Source organism: Drosophila kikkawai, chromosome X, assembly GCF_030179895.1.
Source record: "Drosophila kikkawai strain 14028-0561.14 chromosome X, DkikHiC1v2, whole genome shotgun sequence".
Taxonomy (NCBI): Eukaryota; Metazoa; Arthropoda; class Insecta; order Diptera; family Drosophilidae; genus Drosophila; species Drosophila kikkawai.
Window position 1 is genome coordinate 28,941,375 of NC_091733.1, and position 26,202 is coordinate 28,967,576.

General features: G+C 37.3%; 1 protein-coding gene across 1 annotated transcript; it reads left to right on the forward strand.

The window, feature by feature from the left end:
* The first annotated feature begins 1,181 nt into the window (after nucleotides 1-1,181).
* Nucleotides 1,182-25,028, forward strand: Vsx1 (Visual system homeobox 1). The gene is made up of 3 exons (XM_070288197.1): nucleotides 1,182-2,134; nucleotides 16,368-17,167; nucleotides 23,023-25,028. Exons 1-3 carry the CDS (start codon nucleotides 1,591-1,593, stop codon nucleotides 24,214-24,216), a joined length of 2,538 nt encoding a protein of 845 aa, XP_070144298.1. The 5' UTR covers nucleotides 1,182-1,590; the 3' UTR covers nucleotides 24,217-25,028.
* The last annotated feature ends 1,174 nt before the right edge of the window (nucleotides 25,029-26,202 follow it).

Consider the following 26,202-nt stretch of genomic DNA (forward strand, 5'->3'; position numbering starts at 1 on the left):
AACTTTCAGAGAGAAAAGAAAGGCCCCAAGAGAGCTAGGGATAGAGGGAGAGCAAAGGACAGAGAGAGTGACTTCCATTTCCAACCTGTGCGTTCCATCTTTTAAAAGTTTAATTAGTTAAGAACAATTTGCGGTGTTTCTGGTAAGTTAAGTTTTTCAACTTTATTTTTGAGTCTTTAATTTTGGGAGAAGAATTTAAAATATATTAGAAATCTAAAAAATCTAATTTACTTGGAACTTTTTCAATTAAAGTTTAAATTTATAAAAATTTATAGTAAGAATTTATTTAACAAAAGCTATAATTAGTTAAAATATAACAAAAAAATAGAACAGTATTTTTTGGCAACTAAATTATTATTAAAAATTAATTTATTATTATTCCACATTCTAAATAAATAGGTATATTTAATTAATAATAAAATAAAAACTTAAAAACATTTTAAATATATTTTTTTTGATCTTATTGAAAACATTTTGGCGGGAAATCTTTCAGTTTCCAAAGGATTTCTTTTGTGTGAAACTTTCAAACTCCTTTCCCCAGCCTAAATTTTTTTATTCACCCACTAAATAAACATTAAAAACCAAAAAAAATATATATAAATTAACTTAATCACACAAAAAAAACAAAAAAAAAAAAAACAGCCCGCAAACACACACACTCATACACACACACACACACATATGGGACATGGAGCAGCTTGGAGTTGCAAAACAAACTGAAATCGAAAAACCGAAAATCTCGATGCGAAATGCAAACGGCGTTTAATTAACACACACACACACGCACAACCAGCCAGCTCTCACGCATAGTGTTTACACTGTCCGTGAGCCGACTTCCAGTGCAAAAAGAGAAAGTGCTATGGGCCGGCAGTGAGAGCAAGTGAAATGGCCTGAACGTTACCCCTCTCCATTGGAAGTTCGAACAGTGCGAGCAAGACAACTGCATGGGCCTTCTACGCCTTGCCATCCCCCTTGCGCTCACAAAGATGGCGCTGCGGCCGCTGCTACAGCGACGCGGGCAGAATTTTTGTTGCTACAACAGCGTGTGTGGGAGCTAACTGCGACGCCGGCAGCGACGCAACTGTCAACGCCAACGCCAACGCCGACGCTGACGCGACGCTTTTGCTGGCGTGCAGTTCGCTTTTCAATTTCAGTTAGTTTTCGAACGCCGCAGCGTTCGGTTAAAAAATTGGTTAAAAAATTGCTAGAACCCAGAGAAACTCACGCACGAAACCATATTTAATAACAATAGTAGTAACAAGTAGTAACAACAACAACAAAAACACGCATCAAAATCAAAGAGCCAAAATAGCTAAAAGCCCACTCCCCCCCACAAAAAGTGCGTGAAGAAGTGAACACGTTTTTTTCCAGTGTGCCGTTCGCGAGTATCTATGCGTATATATATGGGTGTGTGTGTGTGTACTATAGCTGCTGCCAGTGCACTGCCGCTGCCATTTGCTGCCTTGCAATGAAAGTGCAATAAGTTAACTTTTGGAAGTTGGAAAGAAAAGCGGCCACGAACACTGGAAGAACCACATTATCGACCTTTACAGTGACCGAAGAAAGCCGTCGGCAAAAAATAAAAAGGAAATGCAGGCCACCAAAATGCGAACGCCCTTCGCCATCCAGGAAATCCTTGGCCTGGGCGCCTACCAGCAGCAAAGTGGGGCCAGTGGCAATGCCACGCCCTCGGAGGCGCCACCCTCACCGGCAGCCACCCCACCACCGCCGGCGAGTACGCCCCTCCAGCTAAATTCCACGATCGCCGCCGCTGCAGCCGTTGCCGCCGGACAGCAACAGCAGAGGGAGCAGCGGGAACGGGAACGTGAGCAATTGGAAGGCCTGCGGGATTCGCGATCCTTGTCGCCCGATGTGACCAGACTATCGGCCGCAGCAGCTGCTGCGGCTGCAGCAGCCGCCCACTGCCAGCTGCCCGTTTTCAATCCGGCCAACTTTTATGCCGCCGCCGGCTATGCGGCCGCCGCGGATCCGGGCAATGCTGCTGCCGCCCATCATCATCACATGACCACCCTGGCGGCGGCGGCCTATCTGAGGGGCTTCCTGCCGCCCGGCTTTAGCACGCCGCACGAGTTCCGGGGACACTTTCAGCAGCACTTTGGCGCCCAGTTTGCAGGTGAGTCCATAAAGAGTCTTAGATTAAAACGTTTTTCAAAAAAAGGGAATCACTTTTGGGAAAGGATTGGTTTAAAAATCAGTTGCTAAACCTTAAATCTGTTGGAATTGTTTTCAAAATATGAGTTTTGAGGTATTTACTAAAAAAAAAAAACGGATAAAAACTCCATCGCTAGCTCTTGATTTCAATTGTTGGTTTTTAAATAAATAAATAAAAAATATGTATATATTTCCAAAGGGGATAATTAGCTTTTCTGAAATTTTAATGCAAGTTATTTTTCAGAATTGTTTAAATATAGATTTTTAAAGAACTTTAAAACTAATTTTGAAATATAAATAAAGTAAAAAATATGTTTTATAAAATATTTAACTTTACTAAGTATGAAAAAATTTAAAAACAACAAGATTAACAAGATTTTAAAATCAAAATATGTAAAAAAAATTTCAAACTAATTTATAAAGAATTTTTAAAACTAATTTTTAAAGAATTTTAAAAACTTATTTAACAATATAAATAAACTAAAAATATATTATATAATATTTAACTTTACTAAAAGTATGTAAATAATTTAAAACCAAGTCTGTGCAATTTTTAAGAGATATTTTAAAAGCCTGAAAATATTGTTTTCGGGATACCTTATAAATATATATTTTAATAGATTTATCAAATGACATTTATATATTAAAAAATATAGATAATAATGGTTAAATTATATTAAATTTGTATTTTAAATATATCTTATATATCTTATATCATAAATCTTATATAAAACCTTAAGAGATAAAAAATATATAAGGAAATATTGAACTTTTCAATGAGCTTTCCAATGAATTATTCCAATTCTAATTCCCATTTTAAATTTAACTAGATTGTTCTACATTGTTTTTTAGAATCCTTTACTTATTCCTTCATATAAACCTAGAATTCAGTCCTTAGTTCCCTCAACTGTCATTGTCTTTTATACAAAATCGGTGGCTTTTTGAAAGCACATTCCTTGTGCACCTTGCAAGTGAGTTGCTTCGAATGAGGCATCACAAAGGAAAAATATAAAAACAGGAGGCTAATTACCACCGAGAGGGGGAAGAACGGTCTACAGGACCAGGACCCTCTCTCTCTCTCTGTGGCATCTGCATATGAACGGGTGCAGCCAAGTGGCAACCGCATCTGTCTCCGTATTCTCCGCATAAATTCATATACCGTATTCTATACTATATACAGTGATGCCTTAGCAGCCAGCTTCCCTGTGTCCTGTGTCCTGTGTCCTGTGCCTGGTCCTGTGCCCACCCGTAGGCGCTGCTAATAAGCTCAAAGGGGTTGAGTTGAGCAATTGAGTTGCGTCCTCTCATCGGAGTTAAAACAATGAAACGACACGATTAAGCACACGGCTTAAGGGAGGGTTGGCGGGTCCGAGCTTATTAATAAAACCAGTACACAGGCAGAAATTAAGTCTCAAAAAACTAATATTTATTTGGTAAAGAATTTTCTTACTAGAACTTCTAGTTTTTCAATTTTAAAGCCTTAAAAAATATATTCTCTAAGATTTTTTAGTATACATTTCTTTAAAAATCCAAAAATATATAATACCACTTGATTTTATTCGCTCAGTGAGCTTTCAGACAAAAGCAGGAGGATGAGCAGGAATCGGGAGGCGGCGGCAGCCATCCTGTCAGCAAAGTGTGAAATCTCACACACACTTCACTCGGGACACGATTTCAGAGTCGATGTGTGTGTGTGTGTGTGTATCGCTAATTAAGCGAATAATTTTCAGTGAAATTAGCAAACTCCACTTAGCACGAGCATCCATTATAACAACAAAAAAAATATGATAGCCAGTGGAGCTTCAGGGAAAGATATTAAAAGCTACAGAAAAGATGTTTCATTAAAACCTATATTAACCTTATTTATTTATAATAAAATTATATGTTAAGAAATTTAAATTAAAGAAAATAGCTGAAAATTTTAAAAATTAAAATATTTAATAATTTTAAGAAATGTAATTAGAGAAAATTTCGAACAATTTTCTTTAATTTACATTTCTTAAAACTATTCAATTATATTAAATATAAAATTTCCTAAATTTCCCGAAATTAACAAAAAAATATTATAGTAATAATAGACTCTTTCCCCTTCATTTTTCTTTATTTCCACTAAAATATATCTTCAAAAAATCCTATTAATTTGTCAAAAGCATGAGCCCCCTTTTTAGCCACATTTCCTAAGCCACATCTTAAGTTGTTTACTTTGTGGCAATATTATTCTAAAAGTGTTATTCTCACACATGTCGTCGTCGTCGTTGTCGTTGTCTCCTTCACCTTCCTTAGATCTCAATTTCCCAGTTAAAATAGCCACGCCCCCACACACAGCATATTTTCACCTGAATTGCCCATCTCTTTTCCGCACATTTTCTCCACACACAAAGATACAATTGTATCCGAGAGTTACACGCACTTAATTTGTTAAATTTTCACACTTTACATCTGTTTATTTGTCGTCATTCCCGTTGTGTGGTTTTGGTTCTTCGTTTCGTTTCGGTTCGGTTTCTTGGTTTGTCATTCAGTCATTCCGCCATTGTCATTGTCACTGTTGACCTTTCCGGGAGCTGTTGCCAGCCACTTGGTCTTTATCTAGTCTGTACACAGCGAGAAATGTGGTGAAAAGGCATGGAAATTTTAAACAAAAAATAAATAAAAAATATTTTAGATATTTATAAAATATTTTACATTAAATATTATAAATTTTATGGGTTACAATTCTTAATCTCCAGACTTTTAAATATATTTTCCTTGATTTTTTTGGATTTTTAGGACTTTATCAGCTAGAAATGTGGGGAAAGTCATGGAACTTTTATACAAAAAATAAATAAAAAATACTTTATATATTTTATAAAATATTTTACATTAAATATTATACATTTTATGGTATAAAATTCTGCATCTCTAAACTTTTAAATATATTTTCCTAGATTTTTCTCAGGACTTTTCTCTCCCTGCACACTTGTGCATCTTTTGCTACTCTTATTCCAAAGAGCGTGTTCTTGTTAGTCATGCCCATGACCAGGTCCAGGTCCAGGACCAGGACCCTGCTTATCCGTGGTCTATTTGCCGAAGGTCCGTTCGCACTTTGTTTGCACAACAACAGCAGGAGTAGCAAGGAGTAGCAAGGAGCAGCAGCCCGGGGCTCTTAGGGGCAGCTCCTGTGAGCTGTAAAAAAGGCAACAAATGGCGCAGCGTGTCCTTTTTTTTTTTTTTTTTTTGTGCTCCTTGGATGATCCTGGGATCTCAGGGACACGGGGCGTTAGTTTTCGTGGCAAATTGTGTACAAAATAAATCGACTCGAGTGGTTAACCGCAGCTGGGACAGGAGCAGCAGCATCCTTTCAATTTTCCTTTCCTTTTCTCCAGGAAAATTGCTACTTTCCTGCTGCTGCTGTTGCTGCTGCTGCACGTTGTTAGCCTTAATTTGAGTGGCCATTGAGGAGAGCGTCATCCTTGTTGCCTCCTTTCACCTCGGCTCTAATAAATATTTACCCGAGACTCTCTTCAGATCCTTGGCGTATGTTGTGTCCTTTTGTCCCGTATCGCTGTCTTCGGTGTAAAATGCCCGCCAAACTATTTTGCTTTCTTTTCTTTTCTTTCTTTTTTTATACTCTCTATTTTTTTGTTATTATTTTTCTTTACACATCTGGGACCTCTGGATGAGTCGTGTTCTTGTGAGCCATTTCGTTGTCAGCGCCTCTTTTTTTTTTCTTGGCCATTGTGTTAGTCATGGTTAGAGTCCCCGTCCCCTGTGCTCTGCCAAGTGGATTTTGTCTTAATGGCAAATAATTGCAGACAAATTGGTTTCCCTAATTGGGTTTCCCTTCAGAAAAAAGTAGGAGATGATTACCGCGGATGAGCCATGAATGTGTGAAAAAGTATTTAGTCTCTTTTAGAATTGATTCAGAATTTTTTGGAATTAAAGTAAATCGTTTAGGGTATTTAAAATCGAATTATTCGGGTTTTTTTTTAGATACTTGGAAAAGACATTTAATTTGTAGAAATTTGTTCATAGAAAAATAAATATATTTATTTATTTATTTTTAAATTTTTGTAAAAAAAAAAAAAAAAAAAATATTATAAAATATCCGTATAAATTCTTTAAAAAATATGACAAATTAGGTTTAAGCTCATTTAAATAATTGGAAAAGACATTTAATTTGTAAATCTTTTCAAAATTTATTTTTTTATTTTATTATTATTATCTTCTATAAAAATTCCTGCATTAATTCTTTAAAATATAAATATATAATAAAAAATGTTTCAAATTAGGTTTAAGCTCATTTAAATTATAAATAAATAAACTAGGATATTTTTAAGTATAAAAATTAATTATTTCCCTTACAAATCTTTCTCTCTAAAATTTTCCCTTGTCGCGCGTGTCCTTTTTCAATTGAAAATCAATCGCACCAATTTCAACAAGCCCTCCTCCAATAATTACCACAAAAAAGGGAATAAAACGGAATAAAGAAAACCTCAAAAAATAGCAACCAAGGCGATAATAATCTCAAGAGTTCCTCCTAAGAAGAAAAAAATGAAGCAAGGACCCGAGATATTTTTGCGATATTATTGTGTGGCAGCCAGGACGCACTTCCGATACAAATCCTTGCACATTTCCTGCCCACCAAAAAAACCGCCATGAAATTCGATAGTTCTTTGCACATTTTTCAACCAAACAAAAAGAAAAAAAGAGAAAAACTGGAGGGAAAAGACCGAAAAAACCGAAAAAACTGGTAATTGCTATATCAAGTGTTAATTATGTGACAATGAGTCGGTCAAAAGTACATTAAAAAAAAAAGAAAAGAGATGAAAATGAAAATGAAACGGAGAAGGAAGCTATTATTTTCCATATAATTTTTTAATTAGAAAACTACAAGTTTGGGTTTCAACGAAATGAAATAAAAAGAAGACTAAAAACGAAACGAAAACAAATATAGACGAATGGGATAGATGATGATGATGATGATACTTGTGGTGGTTTTTCCCAAAATATAAGCAACTTCCAGCGAAGTGCAACCGAACTGCAAGTGGCCCCGCTGGATAAACACAGAGAGAGCCCCGAAAAAAAAAAAAAAAAAAACAAAAAATTGATGACAACAAGTGGCAGGCATTGAAAGGAGTCCGGAGTAGGAGTTTTGGACCTCCATCTCCTTGCCAGCTGCATGATCAGCCAAATGCATCTCAACCTCATCTCTTCTCAACCACTTCAGGCAGCTCTGGGCTCTGCAGCAGTTGCAATCGTCGGTCGTCATTTTCCTAGGAAGCACTCGAAGGCGGCGTGTAAACACAACACAACTTGCGCACAGATTTTTCCAGCCAGAGAGTTCGAGTCCGAATCCGAGTTCGAGTTCGAGGCGGCGGACTAGTCACTGTCCTCTCCTCCAGATGATGATGGAGCTGGGAAGGAAGATTGGAGCTAAGCCATAAAACCTACAAGGCTAGTCAGCGCATCAGGCGCAGCCCTTGGCCCGTTAAGTGGCTTTGTTCGCCAGTTTAACTTTAAAAATCCTCCTTAGCCCCCACCGGTGTCCCCTTCCTAGTTTCGAGCATTTTCTGCATGATTTTGCAGTTAAGCCCCCTCTCTCTCTCTCTGAGGGCAAACAGCATTCAGCATTTGGGGCCAAGTGGCATTCGGGAAAAATTGCATTCGGACTGCAGACGAAAACATGATGGACAACTTTTTATACTTGGCAGTCAGAGGAAATCCAAAAATCCATACAGAAAATGAAAGAGTAGGGCCAATAATAAGGATGGTCCTGAGAATGGGAAACTGATTCATTAGAATGTTTGCCATGGGAAAGTATTTGATGAATGCGAGGGGAAAATAAAGAAATCGAATAGGTTGTACTTATCTTTATCGGATATTTACAAAAAATCCGGCTCGAAGTACCAAACTTCGTATTCCCATCTACTCAGCGTTTAAAAATTACTAAATTTCGCTTTGATACCCCCCATCTTTAATTGCCAATTACCCTCAGCTAACAGTTTAGACCATTTAAAGTCACAAAAAAAATATATAGAGTCCTGGGTCTCTAGGACTAGGCACTCAAAATACGCAAATACGCACTTGCGGCATTTTTACAGGACGTTGTGTGTGCAACGCAAATTGAATATTAAACGTGTTAATCCATTTTATTACCCAGCCAGGCATAGCCGGGAAGGTCCTTGGTGCTTGGTCCTTGTTTTATTTGCCGATCTTAACCAAAGCGAGGGTGTTCGTTCCGTTGCGTTGCGTGTGTGTGTGTTTTGTTGCCTTTAAAAGGCGTTTGACTTTTTATTAATTTCCCTGTTGACAGCAATTTGCAACGCTACACGAATTTGTTACCACCAAAAACATACTACATATATATACATACATGTGTGTGTTTGAGGGGGATGGGATTGGTTGTTTCGGTTCGGTTTGGTTTCCTTCTGGATGGGGTGGGTGTCTGTCCTGTTCCTTCCAAAGTTTTCGGCCCGAAAAACTTCCGCATGTGTTGATGGGTTAATAAATATTTGAGCACACCCTTTAACACCCTTTTACTGTGTGTGTGTGTGTATTTTTATATTTACCGCTATTTCCGCACAGCATTTACAGTGTTGTAAAACGTTGCCAGCTGCCGAAATGGACAGACCACAAAAGGGTTGGTTTCCTCGGTCGTTTGGCTCGTTTTTCGACTGTTTTCCTGTGTTCCCTTTTGCCGGTTACGAGTTTAGTTGCCCATTTAAATGGGAACAACGTTCCAGCCATCTCCTAAAGGCTAACGGCGCCCCCCCACCTAGCGCCCCGGTCTTGTCCTGTTTTATGGCCAAATGAATTTTACAAAAGTGAAACATACAATTTGGCTTGGCTTTCTGATTCTGCAAACTTGTTTTCTCTATAGTAACTTTTTCAAAAAAACAAAACAAACATGGGGAAAATGGCCTGGGAGTTACGTTTATTGGTATTGATTACTTTGATACCAAATTCCTACTTCTTTTTATTAATTTTCTATTACAAATTTCCATTGAAAATATAATTTAAATTAAGTTTATCTTAAACACAAAATCTATAGAGTTAAATAGCTTAATTTCCGCAACCATCAACTAGTTAGTCTGCTGTTATGTTCCTCAGACTATATGCTATATGCTGCCTGAATTTCATTAGCTAATAGCCAGCATCTCTAGTCTAGAGCCACGCCCACTTTGTCGACAACAACAGAGGCCAACTGAACGCGAAATAATGTCTAATTATAAAGGAAAGCCAGGAGGAGAAGGAGGCCCGAGGAAAAGCGTTTTTGTGCGCAGCAGCGTTGGCAGAGGAGGAAATCACTAGGAAAAGCGGGGGAAAAGCACCTGCCTCAAGTGTCGGGCGTATAAATAAATTAAAAGCGGAAGAATGCAAAGCGAGACGACGACGACGAAGACGAGGAGAAGCTCTTTTCGAGAGGGAAAAACTGCAAAAGGAAAGGAAAAATCGCACTAACTACCCAATTATTTCATTCAGGCTTCACTGCGCTCTCCGGCAAGCTTTCAAACACACACACACACAGCTAAGAAACAACAACAAAACGGTATTTAGGGGGGAGAGGGGAAAAAGGCAGAAGAAAATCAGCTTGAAAATCGAAATACAATACACAACAACAATGCGTCAAGTGGTTGAATGGTGTGGGGGTAAAATGTAGGGAAATTCGTTGTTGTCGTCGTCGTCGCCGTCGTTGTCGGGGGTTTTCAAGGCGAGTAAGCAAATTTAAGCACAGTACAGAAAATCAATGGCTGCAAAGCAAAAAAAAAAAAAAAAAGAGAGGAAAAACAAAAAAGAAGCAACGGCGAAATTGGAAAATAAGCGTAACACAAAACCGTAACCGGGGAAAAGCCCGCGGCTCCACAACACCCATCCAAAGACCCCCCTTTTTTTCCACCAGTCGCAGCAGCGCTTTTCCTTTTCAATTGTCATCGCTTGATTGTTGCTTTTGAAAAGTCTGCCTGAGTTGTATGTTAATTTTTGGGATAAGCTAGGATAATATCTATATTATAATAAATTGGGGTTTATTTTTAAAAGAAATTTGAAAGTTGAAACATAGAAAGATAGATTGTAACTAAATATACATCAACTTTAAGCCTATTCTAATTTAAATATTAATTTATAATGAAAGAATACCTGGCCTTTTCAAGATTGTACCTTAAAATATTTGTTTTGGCAAATAAAAAAAAAATTTTTTAAATAAAATAAATCATTTTAGAAACTTACTTAACTGAGAAACAAAGATACAGCTGGTAAAAACCTATTTAATTTAATTTTTTTGTAAAAATATAATTAAAAAATTTAAAAGGGAAAAGTCTTCATTTTTGGAAACTAAATATAAACAAAATTTTATCAAAATGCAGATAGAAAAATATTTATAAAGCAAAAATAAATTATAAAAAATACATTTAATTGCAAATAGCCAAAGTAAAACATTTAAAATTCTCAATTCTGCTTATTTTGCACGATGATAAATTAATTTAAATATACAATTTATATATTTAATAATTTTTTAAAATAAAAACAAATATTTACAGTTTGTAAATAAACGTATTATAGCATTTTTTTGTAGTTTAAATATTAACTATAAAATTTATTAATAAAAATCTCCTATAATAATTGATTTATTCTTAAAATTCTTTTTTGGTTTTTGAATTGAAAACTTTCATTTGTCTGTCTGTCCCACTCCCAAACCCGCACACACACACACACACACGCACCATCCGCCATCTTGGAAAAACAACGCCTTTTCGTATTTATTACAAGGGAAACGGGGGAAAACGGGGAAAGGCAATAGCAATAGCAATACCAACGGAGCGCAAATCGAGTTAACGAGCTAACTGCGGGACGTCCACTCGCCCGCACTTAACACCACCCACCCATCCACCTCCTAGCCACCCACTGGTGGAAACCCCACCGTAAAATTTTTGGTGTCTTTCAACCACCCAGGAAAATTGGGAGACACACAAGACCGAAAAAGCAACCCCAAAAACAAAAGGCAACAACGTGCGCGCTCCGTTGTGTAACAACTAACAAGTTGGGCCAAAAAGGGGCGCCCCATCAGAAAACCACCCACTGAACCACCCACTGAGAACAGACTTGCCTTGCCCTGCCTTGCCTCCCCTCTCTTTGCCTTGCCATTTTTCTTTCGCCACTTTGCTTCTTCAACTTATTTACGTCTCCATTACAAATAATTGCGCGTCATATTGGCTCAGCTCTATACTTAGCTCTCGTCTTTCTGCGCCGAGCCAACCCCCAAGAAGCCCCATATAACCACCCCTTCTTTGGCGCGAATAAATACGCTTTTCATTTCGGGACCACCCAAAAAAAAAGGAGAAAAAAAACAGACAAAACGAGGGGAAAAAAATCGAGAAAAACCCACCCAACGGTTGTCCCCATTTTCCGCCTAGACAACCAGTCCAACCCCACCACCCCCTCTCCGACCCCGTAAGCATCGCCCTGTGTAAGTGTAAGTAGTAAATACGCTTGAGTATTATTAACGTAAATGCAAAATTGCCAATTTCGAGTGTATTTCCTGTCAACAGAAATTTTCTTCTTTTTCCCTCTCGGCGGTGAAAATAAAATTAAAAGCAAGGAGAAGAAAAAAAAAAATGCAAAAAGGGAAGCCAAGAGGAGGGAAATATAAATCGTAGATAAGAGGTGGAAAGGGGGTTGAGGGGTGGCGAATGGTTGCCTAAGGGGGCGTCAGTTTCCGTTTGCTTCATCTGCTCCTTGGTGGCACCCGCGTGGCCCATCTACTAAATCGTTCGACTACGCAATGGATTGCACTCGAAAAAAAAATAAATAGAAAAAAAAATAAGGATAAATATAGGAAAAATTAAGGAAAAAAGCCTTTGAACTATGCTGGAAATATATAACTCTTATGCCACTAAATGTGTTGCATACCTAAAAGGGCAAGGACTTGTCAACAAATAAAAAATAAGAAAGGAAATTCATTAAGAAGAATAAATTTTAAAAAAGAAGTAGCTGAAAAATGATTTAGAAAACTAAAAAAAAGGAGTAGCAGGAATTATATTTAAAAAATTAAAAAAAGGAGCAGAAAATTTATTTGGAAAATTAATTTTAAAAAAGGAGTAGAAGGAAATGTATCTAGAAAAATTATTTAACAAAAAAAATAATTAGCAGGGAATTATTTAGGAAATTAGAAAAATAAAAAAAAACGGAGTAGAAGAAAATGTATTTAGGCAAATAAAATAAAAAAAAAATTAGTAGAAGGAAATTTATATAGAAAAAAAATTAGAAAAAAAGTAGTGGCAGGAAATGTATTTAGAAAAATAAATAAAAAAGGAGTATCAGAAAATTTGTTTAAAAAAAATAATACATTAAAAAAGGGGCAGGAAATTTATTTAGAATAAAAAAAAATAAAAAAAGGAGCTGCAAATTTATTCAGAAAAATAAATAAAAAAAATGGAAGTTGAAGGAAATTTATTTAGAAAAAAAAAAAATATAAAAAAGGAGTAACAGGAAATGTATTTAGAAAAATAATTTATAAAAAAATGAGTGGCAGAAAATTTATTTAGAAATATAAATAAAAATATGGGAAATTGATTTAGAAAAATAATCAAAAATATTAAGTTTACTTATTTATATTGTAAACAGTTAAATTTCTAAATTTCCAACAGTGTAATCGCAATGGGAAGGAGGCCCAAGACGAGGCATAGATCCAGCTCCTGTGCCCGTGGAGTACTTTACTCCTGTTGCCAAATGCCCAAATGGTGGTGGTGCCTGGCAATGGCGGTGGTTGGTTGGTTGGCTTTTATTAATATGTCTGGCAATTTCAATTTGACTTTATTGGTAATTTTACATTTCGTCTGTGGACGTTGGCGGGGGGTCCTAGTCATTGGTCCTTGGTCCCTTTTTTTTATGGGTTGGGTTAAGAGTTCCAAGTCCTGCTACTTGGATGGCTGCCATTTATCCAGGACGAGTTGTGTGCAGGAAGTTGGAATCATAAATTTAACTCACTCAATGGGAATATATATGTATGTAACTAGGAAAATTCAAAGGAGTGGCAGGCAAAAATTAAAACAATAAATAGTATATGGAGTAATGTGGCCAAGTTTTAGGGAGTATCCTGAGAAAGGGGAATACTTAAAGTCAATAAATAGGATGTACTATGTTTTAATTTATTAACAATCTTAGTTTTTTAACCAAATCCCATTGGTTTTCGTTCCCTCCAATTATTGGCAATTAAATTCTCCTGACAGGTTACAAATGGCAATAATCTAACCCACAACAAATTGGCATATTATCGTGACCGCTTCGTTGGGCAGTTAATGAAATTCATGGAACAAAAGCCATTCGATCAAAATATTGCTTAATTGAACAATTAATCGAGCCACAATGGCAGGCAGGCCAATGTCCAAGGATCTCCCTCCCAGGACCATTACACACAAAGGACTCTGGGCCCAAGGCTCGTATACATTTCACCCCGCAAAAACCCTCCCCCCCCCGACAGAAAGAAAGAACTCTACTCTACACCGGAGTGTACATATCAAATTAATTTAGGCGGAAAACGAGAGGAAAACTCAGCGAAATGGGAATGAAAATGGATGAGGATGAAAATGATGGCAAAATGCGGCCCGAGAGGAGAGAGGTGGAGGCTTCTCTCCTCTGCACAAAATATCGCATGACGGAAAATCAAGCAACTCATGCCCCGATAGACTTACCCGAGCAGCAAATTAAATTAGTTGACGAACCGAACAGAACTCAGAACTGAACTCAACTCGAGGCTGGACTCAGACACGAGAGCAAAACACTGAGAGAAATTCTTTTAAGTCATTAAATGATGTTTCAAATGAAAGATTTTTCTATTTAGAGGCTGTTTATCCATCTTATTTTTTAATATATAGTACAAAATATATATCTCTTTAATATAATATAATATATTACTAATAATATATATTTATATGTTTTTTTATTTATTTTTAAATTTATTTCTCGGTTAAACACAACTTTCTCCTTTATAATTTCAAAGTTTCAAGTATTAAGGCTTTAATTTGCTCTTTGAAAAAATACTCTTAGGTTTTTTTGTAAGTGTAGACGACATCGATAGCTGGCCAAAGTGGCTGACCACTCAACCAGTCCCCCGCTTCAATCACCGTTCTCCGATATACATTTATATATATAAATATATATATACCCTATGTGGCAATATAATGGCTATTTATAAGTGTGCGAATGCTTTTAAAGCAGTTTTGCGAGGCTCTGACTCTGGTTGAGTCAATCTATACATGTCTATATGTATATATATATATAGTCTGGTATAGCCAGGGTCGGGGGTAGTGGTCAGCTGTCGTTCGCTGACCAGCTAATTGTTAATTGATGTGTGTCTAATTATGCCGCCAAAGTAGCCAGGCAATAAAAGCAACGCTCAAACGAGCACTGCTCGAGCTATTTACATCTACATACATATATATATATTTTCTATATATAAAGAACTGAATAGGATGCGTAGGGCCAAATTAGTTTGCTATGGCATGTGCCTAATTTATTGGAAAGTTGACCAGAGTTTCATTTGATGATGATGATGGTGGGTGAGGGAGTGAATGACTCTAAGTGGTCAGTCATCTAATAATGAGGCTTTAAAAAATATTTCAAAAATCTAAAGCTATTATATTTTGTTTAAAATTGGTAGTTTTATAAATTTTACAACCTATAAAACAATTTTAGTTAGATTTTAACTAATATAATCATAAGCATCCTAAAGCAATTGGCTGCTGAATTCGTACTTGGGAATTTTAAGGGTTTATTTTGAGTTCTTTTATCAAGACAATAAGGAGGCTTTAAAAAATATTTAAAAATGTATAAAATATTATTTTTTGATTTAAATTTGTAGTGGGAATATTAATATAACAACCTATAAAACAATTTTAGTTAGATTTTAACTAATATAATCATTAGCATCCTAAAGCAATTGTCTGCTGAATTCGTACTTGGGAATTTTAAGGGTTTATTTTGAGTTCTTTTCTTATTAAGACAATGATGGGGCTTAAAAAAAATATTAAGAATTTCATAAGCTAATATATTTTGTTTTAAATTTGTAGTTATACATATAAATATTAAAAGTAATCAATTTTAGTTAGTTTTTGCTTAATATAATCATTAGCATCTTAAAGTAGAGTTGTCTGCTGAATTCCTACTTGGGAATTTTAAGGGTTTATTTAGAGTTCTCCTAAAACCCTATTATATTCTTTTAACTAAGACAATGTAATCGGATCTTGGACTAATAGATACATATTGGTCAAATTAGGTGGGCGGAAACCAGCCACAAATCGAACGAGGGGAATTATCGTTATTATCCTTAAGGATCGGCACTCACAATAGAACGCCCTTTGCCAACACGCCTAAACCGATTCCCGTTTAATTTGAGACCGAAAAAAGGGCTAAACCACTTAACACCCTAACACCCTAATTGTCAAAACAAAGCCTGCACACGAAACTCCGACATTCGTCCTTTTTGCCTTCTTTCTACAAGGAGCTCCTGGGTCCAAAAGGAAAACATTTGTTTGTTGACTGAGCGTGTATGTGTGTGCTTGTGTGTGTTGCTATTTTCTCAATTTTCTGGGAAGGTGCAAGCATGGAAACATGAAAACATGGGTTAACCCTTCGCTGACATTTGAATAAGAATCCCGGCAACTTGTCAAAATCTGCGCGACATTCAATTGAATGGGCTCGAAGGATGGAACATGGTACATGGAACAATTTTCCAGCTGCCGGCTTTATCGTGTGCGAAAAATCAACTTTTTATGCTGATGCCTGATGGTGGTGGCAGGAGCTCGAATATCTCCTCTGTCCGGGCCATTGTCTGGCATTTAAAGGAAATAGGATTGAGACAGGGATTAGGTTCAGGATTTGAGAAAGGATCTTGGGGGGGGGGGTACAACACACATCCTACGACATGTGTTCAGCGAGCGCCAGAAATTCTAAAAGAAAGAGGCGCCCACAAAAAAAGGGTCAAAAATGTTTTTTAAAATGGTCTAATTTTTAAGGCTAATATTGATATATTTATGTTAGTAATAAATATATTTTAAAGTAACTTTTAAGTAGTTTAATTATTTTAAAACCTTGCCAAATATTTAGTAAACAACCAGAAGTTTCTAATAAAAACTTAAAACCCCTCTAAAATACTCCCTACTACGTCTCTGCCCAGCCACGCATCCATTCTAATTTGATTCCCCTTTTTTTCCCCCCCGCAGAACAAGCGGCCGCACGTGGTCAGGAGTACGCCAGCAGCCTGGCCAATGCCAGTGGCGATGAGCAATCACCCAGCAAGAATAGCAACTCATCAGGCAATGGCTCCGGATCGGGCACTGGAGGATCGGGAGGATCTGGAGCCAACCAGGTGGCTAGCAATGGCTTGAGTCACCTGGGCTCACCTACGACGAGTAATGGCGGTGGCGCTGGCAGTTCTGGAGCTGCTGGTTCCGGCTCTGGTTCGGGGCCAGCTAACAGTGCCTCGGTTTCGGGTGGCAGCAGCTCCTCCACCTCGGGTGCTGGCAGCGGCAGCGGCAGCTCGGCCAATCGCTCTTCGCCCGCCGGTCCTCATCATTCGGCCGCTTTGGCCGCCCATCAACATGCAGCAGCTGCCGCGGCCGCTGCCCATCATCATGCCGCTGCTGCGGCTGCCGCCCACCATGCCCATCATGCCCATGCCCAGGCTCATGCCCATGCACATGCTCATGTGCATGCCCATGCCGCCCATGCTGCCCATGCCCATGTCCATCATGCTGAGGCGGCAGCTTTCCTTGGCGCCGCCGGCGGTGCTGGTGGCAATCCCAGTGGCCTGCTGGGTGCCCATGCAGGCGATGTCCTTGTGGGTCCCGGAGGAACGGGTCCCGGGGGCAAGAAGAAGAATAAGCGGAGGCATGGAAGGACGATCTTCACCAGCAGTCAGCTGGAGGAGCTGGAGAAGGCCTTCAAGGAGGCCCACTATCCGGATGTGAGCGCCAGGGAGCTGTTGTCGATGAAGACGGGACTGGCCGAGGATCGAATTCAGGTAATTATAAAAAAGCAAATATAAACAGACATTTAAAGGTGAAGGATTCAAGCTAGAAAATATCCTTAAAGATGGTTTTTAGGGAGCTGCATCACTGATTGTTTTAGAATTTCCAAACCCCAAAGAGCTCCTTTTAGTCCTTGATCTAGACATCTGTGTAAATCAAGTTCTCCATTTTGGAATGCGACTTTGGGGTTCATTTTATTTATGGAGGAAACTGGGGGGTTTCCATCACGTAGCAATGCAGAATCGGAGCAAAAGGATGCGCAGGTCTCCTTTTAGACTTTCTGCCATTTTATGGCTTTATTTTTTATGGCCGCACTCTCGTAAAGATTGCAATCAAAGGCAAAGTCGTCTTCGATTCGAGGGGAGTCTGCGACTTTCCTTCTTTTTCTTCTTCCGAGTCCTTATAAAGGCATCCCCCCCGCCCCCCATGGGGAGTAAAAATGGCTTTGCTGTTGTTTAAGCCCTGGCAAGTGTTGCCACACGTAATGAGGCCTCCGCTGATTACATAATTACGAGTGCACACAATCGCAGTTGCAACGTCCAAGTAGCGAAACAAAAACGGAAACAGAAGTAAGAAAACGTGGCAAGCGGCACTCGCCGACACTCCAAAAAATACAAAAACAAAAAAAAAATACTCAAAAAACAAAAAAAAACGAGGGCATAAGACGAGAGTCAGACGAGGTGTGGAGCCACAAAATTGCAAATTAAACTTTTCAAACAGCTCGTTGCGATGAAAGCCATCGCTTCTGAAGGCGTTAATAAGGGTCATAGTGAAGTCTTAACATAATATCATCTACTTCAGGGACTTTTTTATAAGCTTTAATATGGGATGGTATGAGAAAAATAGAATATAAGAATATAGTAATATTATATTACTCATAAAAAGACAATGTTTTGAGTTGATATCAAAAGTGCTATAAATTAGAACAATTTAAAAACAATAAATAGTTTTTAGACCTATCGATAACATGCAGAAATCGATTAAAGAATATTCAAAATATCAGTATTCAATTAATAAACATTTTTATGAGGAACTTATTTATTTTTCAAAAATTAAATAAATATATTCGAAATGTATAACAAATTATAACAATTTTTGAAAAACACATATAATCTATGTCCACTCTAATCTTATTTATTTATTTCTTACCAATATATTTAACCATTTTTTAGATTAGAGTATTAAAAATATCTACTGATAATAATTTTTATGAATAATTTACCATTTTTTTAAATTATATAAGTATATTCGAAATGTATAACAAATTATAACGATTTGGGAAAAAAATATATAATCGACCTAACAAAATTTTGTTTACCCATTTCCTTGATAAGAATTTATAAAAATTCATAGAAACAAAATATTTCAAGACAAATTTTAATCAGTTTTTGGAATTTTAGACATAAAAATACTAAAATCCTTTTGAAATCGAACTTTTTTAAGGTTTAAGGAAAATAAAGTCATTGTACTTACATTATTTGCTTCAAAATGATTATCTGTAAATATAAATATAATCAATGGTATAATTCATAAATAATATAGTATTTAATTTCAATAAACAATTATAATAACTATAATTATCATTAAGAGACAGTTAATTTTATAATTGTCATGATAAAGGCAATTATAGGGCTTGAAATCGACCATTTTGCAGGTGGTTTCCCCCCCTTTTCTTATTTATTTTCAATTTGTGACTCCCGTTATTCCATTAACCACTTGAAAAGCCACAAGATGCCGCCATGTTAAAGGCACGTGAGTGTGTGTGTGTGTGTGTGAGTGCATATGAATCATTTTCTGAGTGCATCCTGGCTATTTGTGTGTGTCTCTGCCTGCATCCCTGTGTGTGCTTGTGTGTGTGTGTGTGCGAAAATCAAATTAACAAGCACAATTGGCTGAAACAACAACAACAAAAGCAACAAGAAGAGAGGAAAAAGAGGAGAGAGCTGCAAGTAAATATAAAACGCACGCAAATAACTCAAAACACGCACACTCACACACATGCAAATACACTTCAATTAAGTGCAAATATGGCGCACAGCTTGAAAAAAGCCGCTCGGGAATCGGAACAGAGAGAGAGAGGAGGTGGGACAGGAGGAGGCGAGAAAGAGCCAAAGAGGGGAGGTGAAGAAGAGGGGTAGAGGCAATCATTAGCAGGCACTACAAGGATGGGAAGCCGAAAAAGGAAACGGGAAGTGGGCTGAGCAGCAGCAGCCATGCAAATGCAAAAACAACGGCAAATCGAAGCCACCATTAAAAGTTCTCTCGCTCTCTCCCCCTCCTTGCAGTCTTCTTGGGTTTTTATGTTTTTTTGCCTGTCGTTTTTAATTGCATTCCATTTTGCGTGCCTTTTCCATATTGTGTGTGTGTGTGTGTGCTTTTTTTTTTGCATTTCTTCCCTTTTATTCTTTTTAATTTTTTGTCTTTTTTTTTGCACGTTGAAAAAAAGAAAAAGAAACATGGCCAAACATGTTTCGCTTTCTCTCTCGCACACTTGCCACTGGAAAAAAGCTTTGCTTTCGTTCCTTCTCCCTTGCACTTGCTGACTTTTTGGAGCGGCTTTTTGGATATTGGAAGTTGCCAAAAATGTAGCCACTGTCAAAAGTCAACGACCAGGCGACAAAAGCGTCACAATCGAAACAAGCTAAATATAAACTAATTATTATTATTATTACATTTTACTTGGAATACATTTTTAACTTCTTCTTAATTTTTTTAAAATTTAAATTGTATTTCTGGTAATGCAATTTTCCCTTACTTCTACTTGATTTGAAATTTTTGTCGCCTTAGCTTAAAGGTGTGACAAGGACGAAACTAGGAGCTGCATTTATTTTTTGGTCTTTCCCCCCATTTTTGCAATTGGGTTGCCCCTTCTTTCTCCTTTCTATACTTCGGCTTCCTCTTTTGTGTGTTTTTTTTTTTTTTTACCTCACGCTGCTAATTTACCCACGAAAAAAGGGAAAAACAAAGTGAATACCATTTGATACAATCGCGTAGCGAAAAACAATGAAAAGTGTGCTTTTCGTAAAATGCATAAAATGCAAAAGAGCAAAGAAATTGCACTCCACCGCATGTTCAAATTGTGTGAATTTACCTAAAAATTGCAGGGAAATTGCCACTTTCAACCAAAGTTCTCAACTTTCAAAGCACAAAAGAAACTGTCAAAGGAAATCGCTGCACTTGCACCACACATCAAAGGACGAGGAAGAGAGAGAGCGAAGCAGAGTTGCATTTGTATTTTTTGTGTTTTTTTACATATTCTCGAGAGACTTGAGTATCCTTGAACAGAAATCTCGAGATTTTAAAACTCCCAATTAAAAGGAAACAAAGGAGGATCAATTATTTCTAGCAAATCCATTCGATAGATTCCGGTTATCCTTGAGTTTTCAAATTAAAAACCCGTTAAAATAAATAGCAAAATGCATATTGATTTAGTTATTTTCAAAAGCATTAAAATAAAATGTAATAGCTAAATGTAACACTAAAAAAATTGCAACTGAAATTGCAAATTACAAATTGCTTGCGCCATTCTGCATGTAATTTTTTTGTATTTTTTTTTCTATTTTTGCATAATTTTGTTGCTCCTTGTTTGTAACGCTTGCATTAATTATACACTTCTGCTGTTTCTTTTCTCCTGCGCTTTTAATGAGCTGTTAATATCAACGCACACACATACACACACACACACACAAAGAGCGAGGGAAAAATGAAATTAAAAATGATTATGCATAATTATGTAATTAACATTTAAACAAAAGAGGTTATGGCTGGCAACAAAAGCGTTTAACAAATTGCTATTTGCATTTTTATCCCTCTGGCTTTCCTTTTCCGCGTTATTATTTATATTTTTTTCTTTGTTTTAAAGCTTAAAAATATAAGCAAGTTTTTTTACATAGAACTTCGGTCTTTGTAATATAAAATTTTATTAGAATTTCTTTTTTTTTTTTAAATAATAACTTTTAAATTTAATAAATATTTTGAAAATTGATAAATAAATAATTTATTATTTTTCTAACAAATAAATAGCCTATATACAGCCTTAATTTATTTTAAAATTAAATTTAGGCTCTTCGTAAATTAAAAAAAAAAAAGAAAGAAAGAAATTAACCCTCAAAATCAGCATTCAAAAGGAAGACATTTAAATAATTTATAACATTTTTTTTTTAATTGAAGGCAAAAGCCAAGAAATTAATAATTAATTTTTCTAACAAATATTTATTATATATAGACCCTTAATTTTTTTTTAAATTAAATGTAAGCTCTTTATAAATAAAAACAAAATAATAATAATAAAGAAATTCTCCGTCAAAAGCAGCATTTAAAAAACAGAAATTAATGTAATATACAAATACTTTATATACTTTACAAATTAGGTTGCTAATTCTTTTAACTAAACTCAAAAGAAATATTTTTTAAAATATAATATATAAAAATGCATCAACATTCACTTAACCCCACACAAAGTATGTTACAAAAAAAAAAATATTTAAATAATGTGCCAATTTCATAAATAGCAGCACACGGTCGCCAGGCTAGGCGCATTTTAAAAAGTCATTAATCAGCGCATTAGCAACACTGATTGAGTTTGTCCGCCCAAAACACACCCCACCCCATACACTGTACACCACCCACCCACCCCCTTTCGCTGAGCATTAGAGGTATATATTTGTGGAAGGAAGCGGCGGGCAGGAGGGGTGTTAAGTGTTGTCAACTCAAGCAGATTTAATTTGCCATGTTTTCACTTTGCTTTTTTCGTGCTCGCCTCGGCCGCCGCCGCCGCCGCCGCTCAAGTGCAACAATAAACAAGGCAAACAACTGTAAATGCAAATGTTGACATCACACCAAGGAATAAAATTTAAGAATACTACAAAATAAAAAAAATACAAAAAAATATAGACAGCAGAGGCCGGGGCCGCGTGGCAAAAAAGGGACTCTTTCTCTTGCTGGTGATGGTCCTTGGAGAATTGCGGCACATGCAGCAGCAGCAGCAGCAGCAACCCTGGGAAAAGTTGAACTTTTCACAACAGAAGATTAAGTTGTCCCCGGGGAAAAACAGGGCGGCCCACAAAACTTGTCTGCGAAAATTGAAAATTGACCGTTTAATGTCGGAGCGTCGAGCGTCGGCTGGCAGCATTTTTCCCTTAATGTTAATGTTAATGTTGTTACTAATAAGTACTTGAGTTTGAATTGCAATTTTTATCCAGGGGATGCGTGACAAGTGTTGTCTGTCTGTCTGTCTGTTGTGAGAATTGAAAAGCGGAAAAAGGGGGAAACCCCCCGTTAATTTAATTAGTTTTGGGTGCTGTGTGCCTTGGTAATCGTTATTGTCCTGGAACAATCACGCTTAATCCCTGAAAAATATATACATCAATGGGTCTTGCCACTTAATTTCTTAATTAATTTCTGTTTAAGTTGTAGGAAAACCAATTTATCAGCATCATGAGCTTGATTTCATAACATGAACTTTATAACTCGGTTTCTACGATCGATTTGTAATAGGGAAAATGACTTAAAGACTTTGTTATTTGTAAGCGAAATTATGTAATATAATTACTTTATAATTAATTTTGATATTTAACAAGAAATAAGATAGGAGGGAAGTCATAGGTCAACCAAAAATATTAACAAGTCCCCCTCACTTTAGTTGAACAAACTTTTAGCCCAAGGACTTTTCCCCAGGTCCTGCAACCCTTCCCTAAAATCCATTTTGGATGCCCTTTTAATTGCATATTGAGTTGCACAGCAAAGATAATTAGAACCAAAATAATTAATTAATAACTTAAGAACAATATTTTGTAGAAATATTTATAAACCCAACTAATTGTGGCTCTTTCTGTTGTGACCTTTGCAGGTTTGGTACCAAAACCGACGGGCCAAGTGGCGCAAGACGGAAAAGTGCTGGGGCCACAGCACCAAGATGGCCGAATATGGCCTGTATGGGGCCATGGTGAGGCACTCGCTGCCACTGCCAGAGACCATCATAAAGTCGGCCAAGGAGGATGAATCGGTGGCACCCTGGCTGCTGGGTATGCACAAAAAGTCCCTGGAGGCGGCCGAGCTGCTCAAGAGCGACGAGAGCGATAGGGAGACGCCTACGTCAGATGATACCAATACCAGCTACTCGGCGGGCAGCACCCACAACTCGCCCATCTCCAGCTTCTCGATCTCGCGTCTCCTCTTCGATGCCCCGCCGCCGGCCTCGGGGAAGGGGCCCCATCACCACCATCATCATCATCACCATCACAAGCACAGCCATGCTCATGCCCATGCCCAGGCCCAGGCTCAGGCTCATGCCCACATAGCCGCCGCCGCAGCAGCCGCCCATCATCACCAGCAGCAGCAGCACTTGCATCAGGCCGGAGGAGGAGCTGATGGCTCCGCCTTGCAGCATCTTGGCCAGCAGGGACAGGGTCAGGGTCAGCAACAGCAGCAGCAGCAGCAAGGATCTGGATCCGCGGGACCGCAGCCACACCATCCGTACAACCAGCAGCAGCATCTGCATCATCTGCAGCAACTGCAGCAGGCCCAGCAGCAGCAGGCGGCGGCGGCAGCGGCGCAGCAAGCGGCGCAACAGCAGGCTCAGCAACAGGCTCAGCAACAGGCACAGCAGCAGCAACAGCAGCAGCAACACCATCATCACCATCATCACCATGCGGCTGCACTGCAGCATATGCATCATCATGGTGCTGCCGCTGGGTATGCCGAGGCAGCAGTGGCTGCTGCTGCAGCAGCTGCTGCAGTGGCGGCCGCAGCAAATGCACGCAACGCGGCAGCCGCAGCAGCAGCAGCGGCTGCTGTATCGGTGACCATAGCCGAATCGGAGCCAGATGAGGAGCAGGATGACCTAGAGGATATGGAGCTGGACAAGGATGGTGATGGGGACCTAGAGGAAGTCGATGGGAACAACGAGGCCGATCCCGATCCGGATGCGGATGGCGAGGGGGATATAGATATATGCGATGATCACGACGATGAGGTGCGGCTCCAGGAGCAGCTGCTGCTCAAGGTGAAGCAGGAGCAGGCCAACAACAGTGGGCCCAGATGAAATATGTACATCGATGTGTTGTTCTAAGGACAACGAAGCAACTAGAAAACAAATATATAAAACAACACGGCGATGGGAACTTTGAGGGGAGGTAGGGAAGAGTCAGGCTTGGGAGATTTCAAAACTCCTTTGAAATTATTTAGAAGATTTGTCCTACAATTGATTTTAAATAGTTTTTGAGTACAATCTTTGTTCAAGCAATTTTGTAAACTCTGTAATATTTTTTATATTTTTTTCAGTTTTGATTTCGTCTTGGGAGATTTTAAATCTTCTTTTTTAAGGACTTTTAGATCCGTAGATATGTTTAAAGCTTTAAAGAAAGATTTTAAATATTTACTGAGCTGGTTTCTCTTTTTTTTAACCTCTTTTAATCCCTGTAATATTATTTTAAACCTGAATCAATCTGGATTTCGTGTAAATTTTGTGTTTGTAAAGGCAAATCTTCAATCTCCAAGCGGACTCTCCCCTGAATCAATAGGTTTAGTCTCCCGAATAGCTACTCGTTCCTCGTCTTACAATGCAATGAACATTTTCTAAGCATAAAATTAATTAAAATAAATTAATTAATAACAGCAAATTCATAAAAAAAGAAAAAGGAAGGAAAACCAAGCAAACGAAACAATTTTTTTCATACACCTAAGGCGCACACACACCCACACATATAATTAATTAAAATAATTACATTAATCTATATATTATATTCTATAGTATATTCTAAATATTGTCTCATATATAATTTTTTTTTTGTCGTCAACGTAATGTAAATATTTAATTATTTATAAATAGCACAACACAGACACGAAATAATAGAGTTTAAGCAAGAAAAATTTTTTAAATATATATGCTAAATGTGATTTAATTTAAATGTCATTTCTCTGAACGAAGGCTTTTTATCATTTAAGGCTCCAATTTTTTTTTTGCCTAAATTAATTAAGATTTTTTTTTTTTTTTTTTGCTGTAAAAATGTACATACCAAAAAGCAAAAAAAAACCCTGTTTAATCGCAATCAATCAATCAACGCAATCAAATATTGAAAGTAAAAGAAAATATATATTTAAATCCTGAAAAAAACACAAAAGGAAATCCCTCAACTCCACTGCCCTCTGCTGCTACTTTTTCCTCTATTTTTCCTTTTCTTTTTTTGTCAAGCATAATTCACAGATTTATAAATAAAAAGTAACTGCAAATTGTGTAATTAAACAAAATACAAAACGAAAAACAAAACAAAACAAAACAAATCCACATACAATACAAAACATACTTATATATGAAAGTTAGATGAAATAAAATGGATGATATTAAAAAAAAAAATTAAATGGTTTTTCTTACTATTTTTGTATTTGTGTTCATTTTCTGTATAAATCATTTTCCAGAAATCAAAACAAACAACGCCTGAAATTTGCAATCCACAAATGTGGATTGTATCCAGGATCTGCACCACGTGAGAGAGCAGTTCCAATTAGAGAGAGCAAAGCAAATGACAATTAGAATAGCGGTGCAGAAAACAACAAAAAAAAGAACAAAAACATAATAAAATAAACTAAATACTATGCAAAAGCAATGGATTATTATTACTCACCTGTTGTTTGTAGCGTTTAAACGTAAATATTCTACTCCTTTTTATTTTTCACACAAAAAAAAATACAAAAAACAAAAAAGAATAATTACAAATAATAAAAAACACTGGCACTTTATCTTTTTGCCCGTTTTCTTCTTCTTCTTCTTCTCTTTTCTCCGCTTCGCTCTAACCGATCGAAGCAAGAAGAAGGGGCACCAAAGCAAGGCGAAAACTAACGGGACTTGCTGAAAGGACTGCCAACAAAAAAACAACTAAAAAACGCTACGCGACGCAGCCCGGGCGTAGATTTCTCAGATTTTCACTCACATTTTCATTTCTTAACACGGGGACGATGATTTTCCACGATTTTCTGCTCTTTCACGAGCGTTTTTTGCCCTCGTTTTTTCGGCTTTGCTTTTGCCGATCAA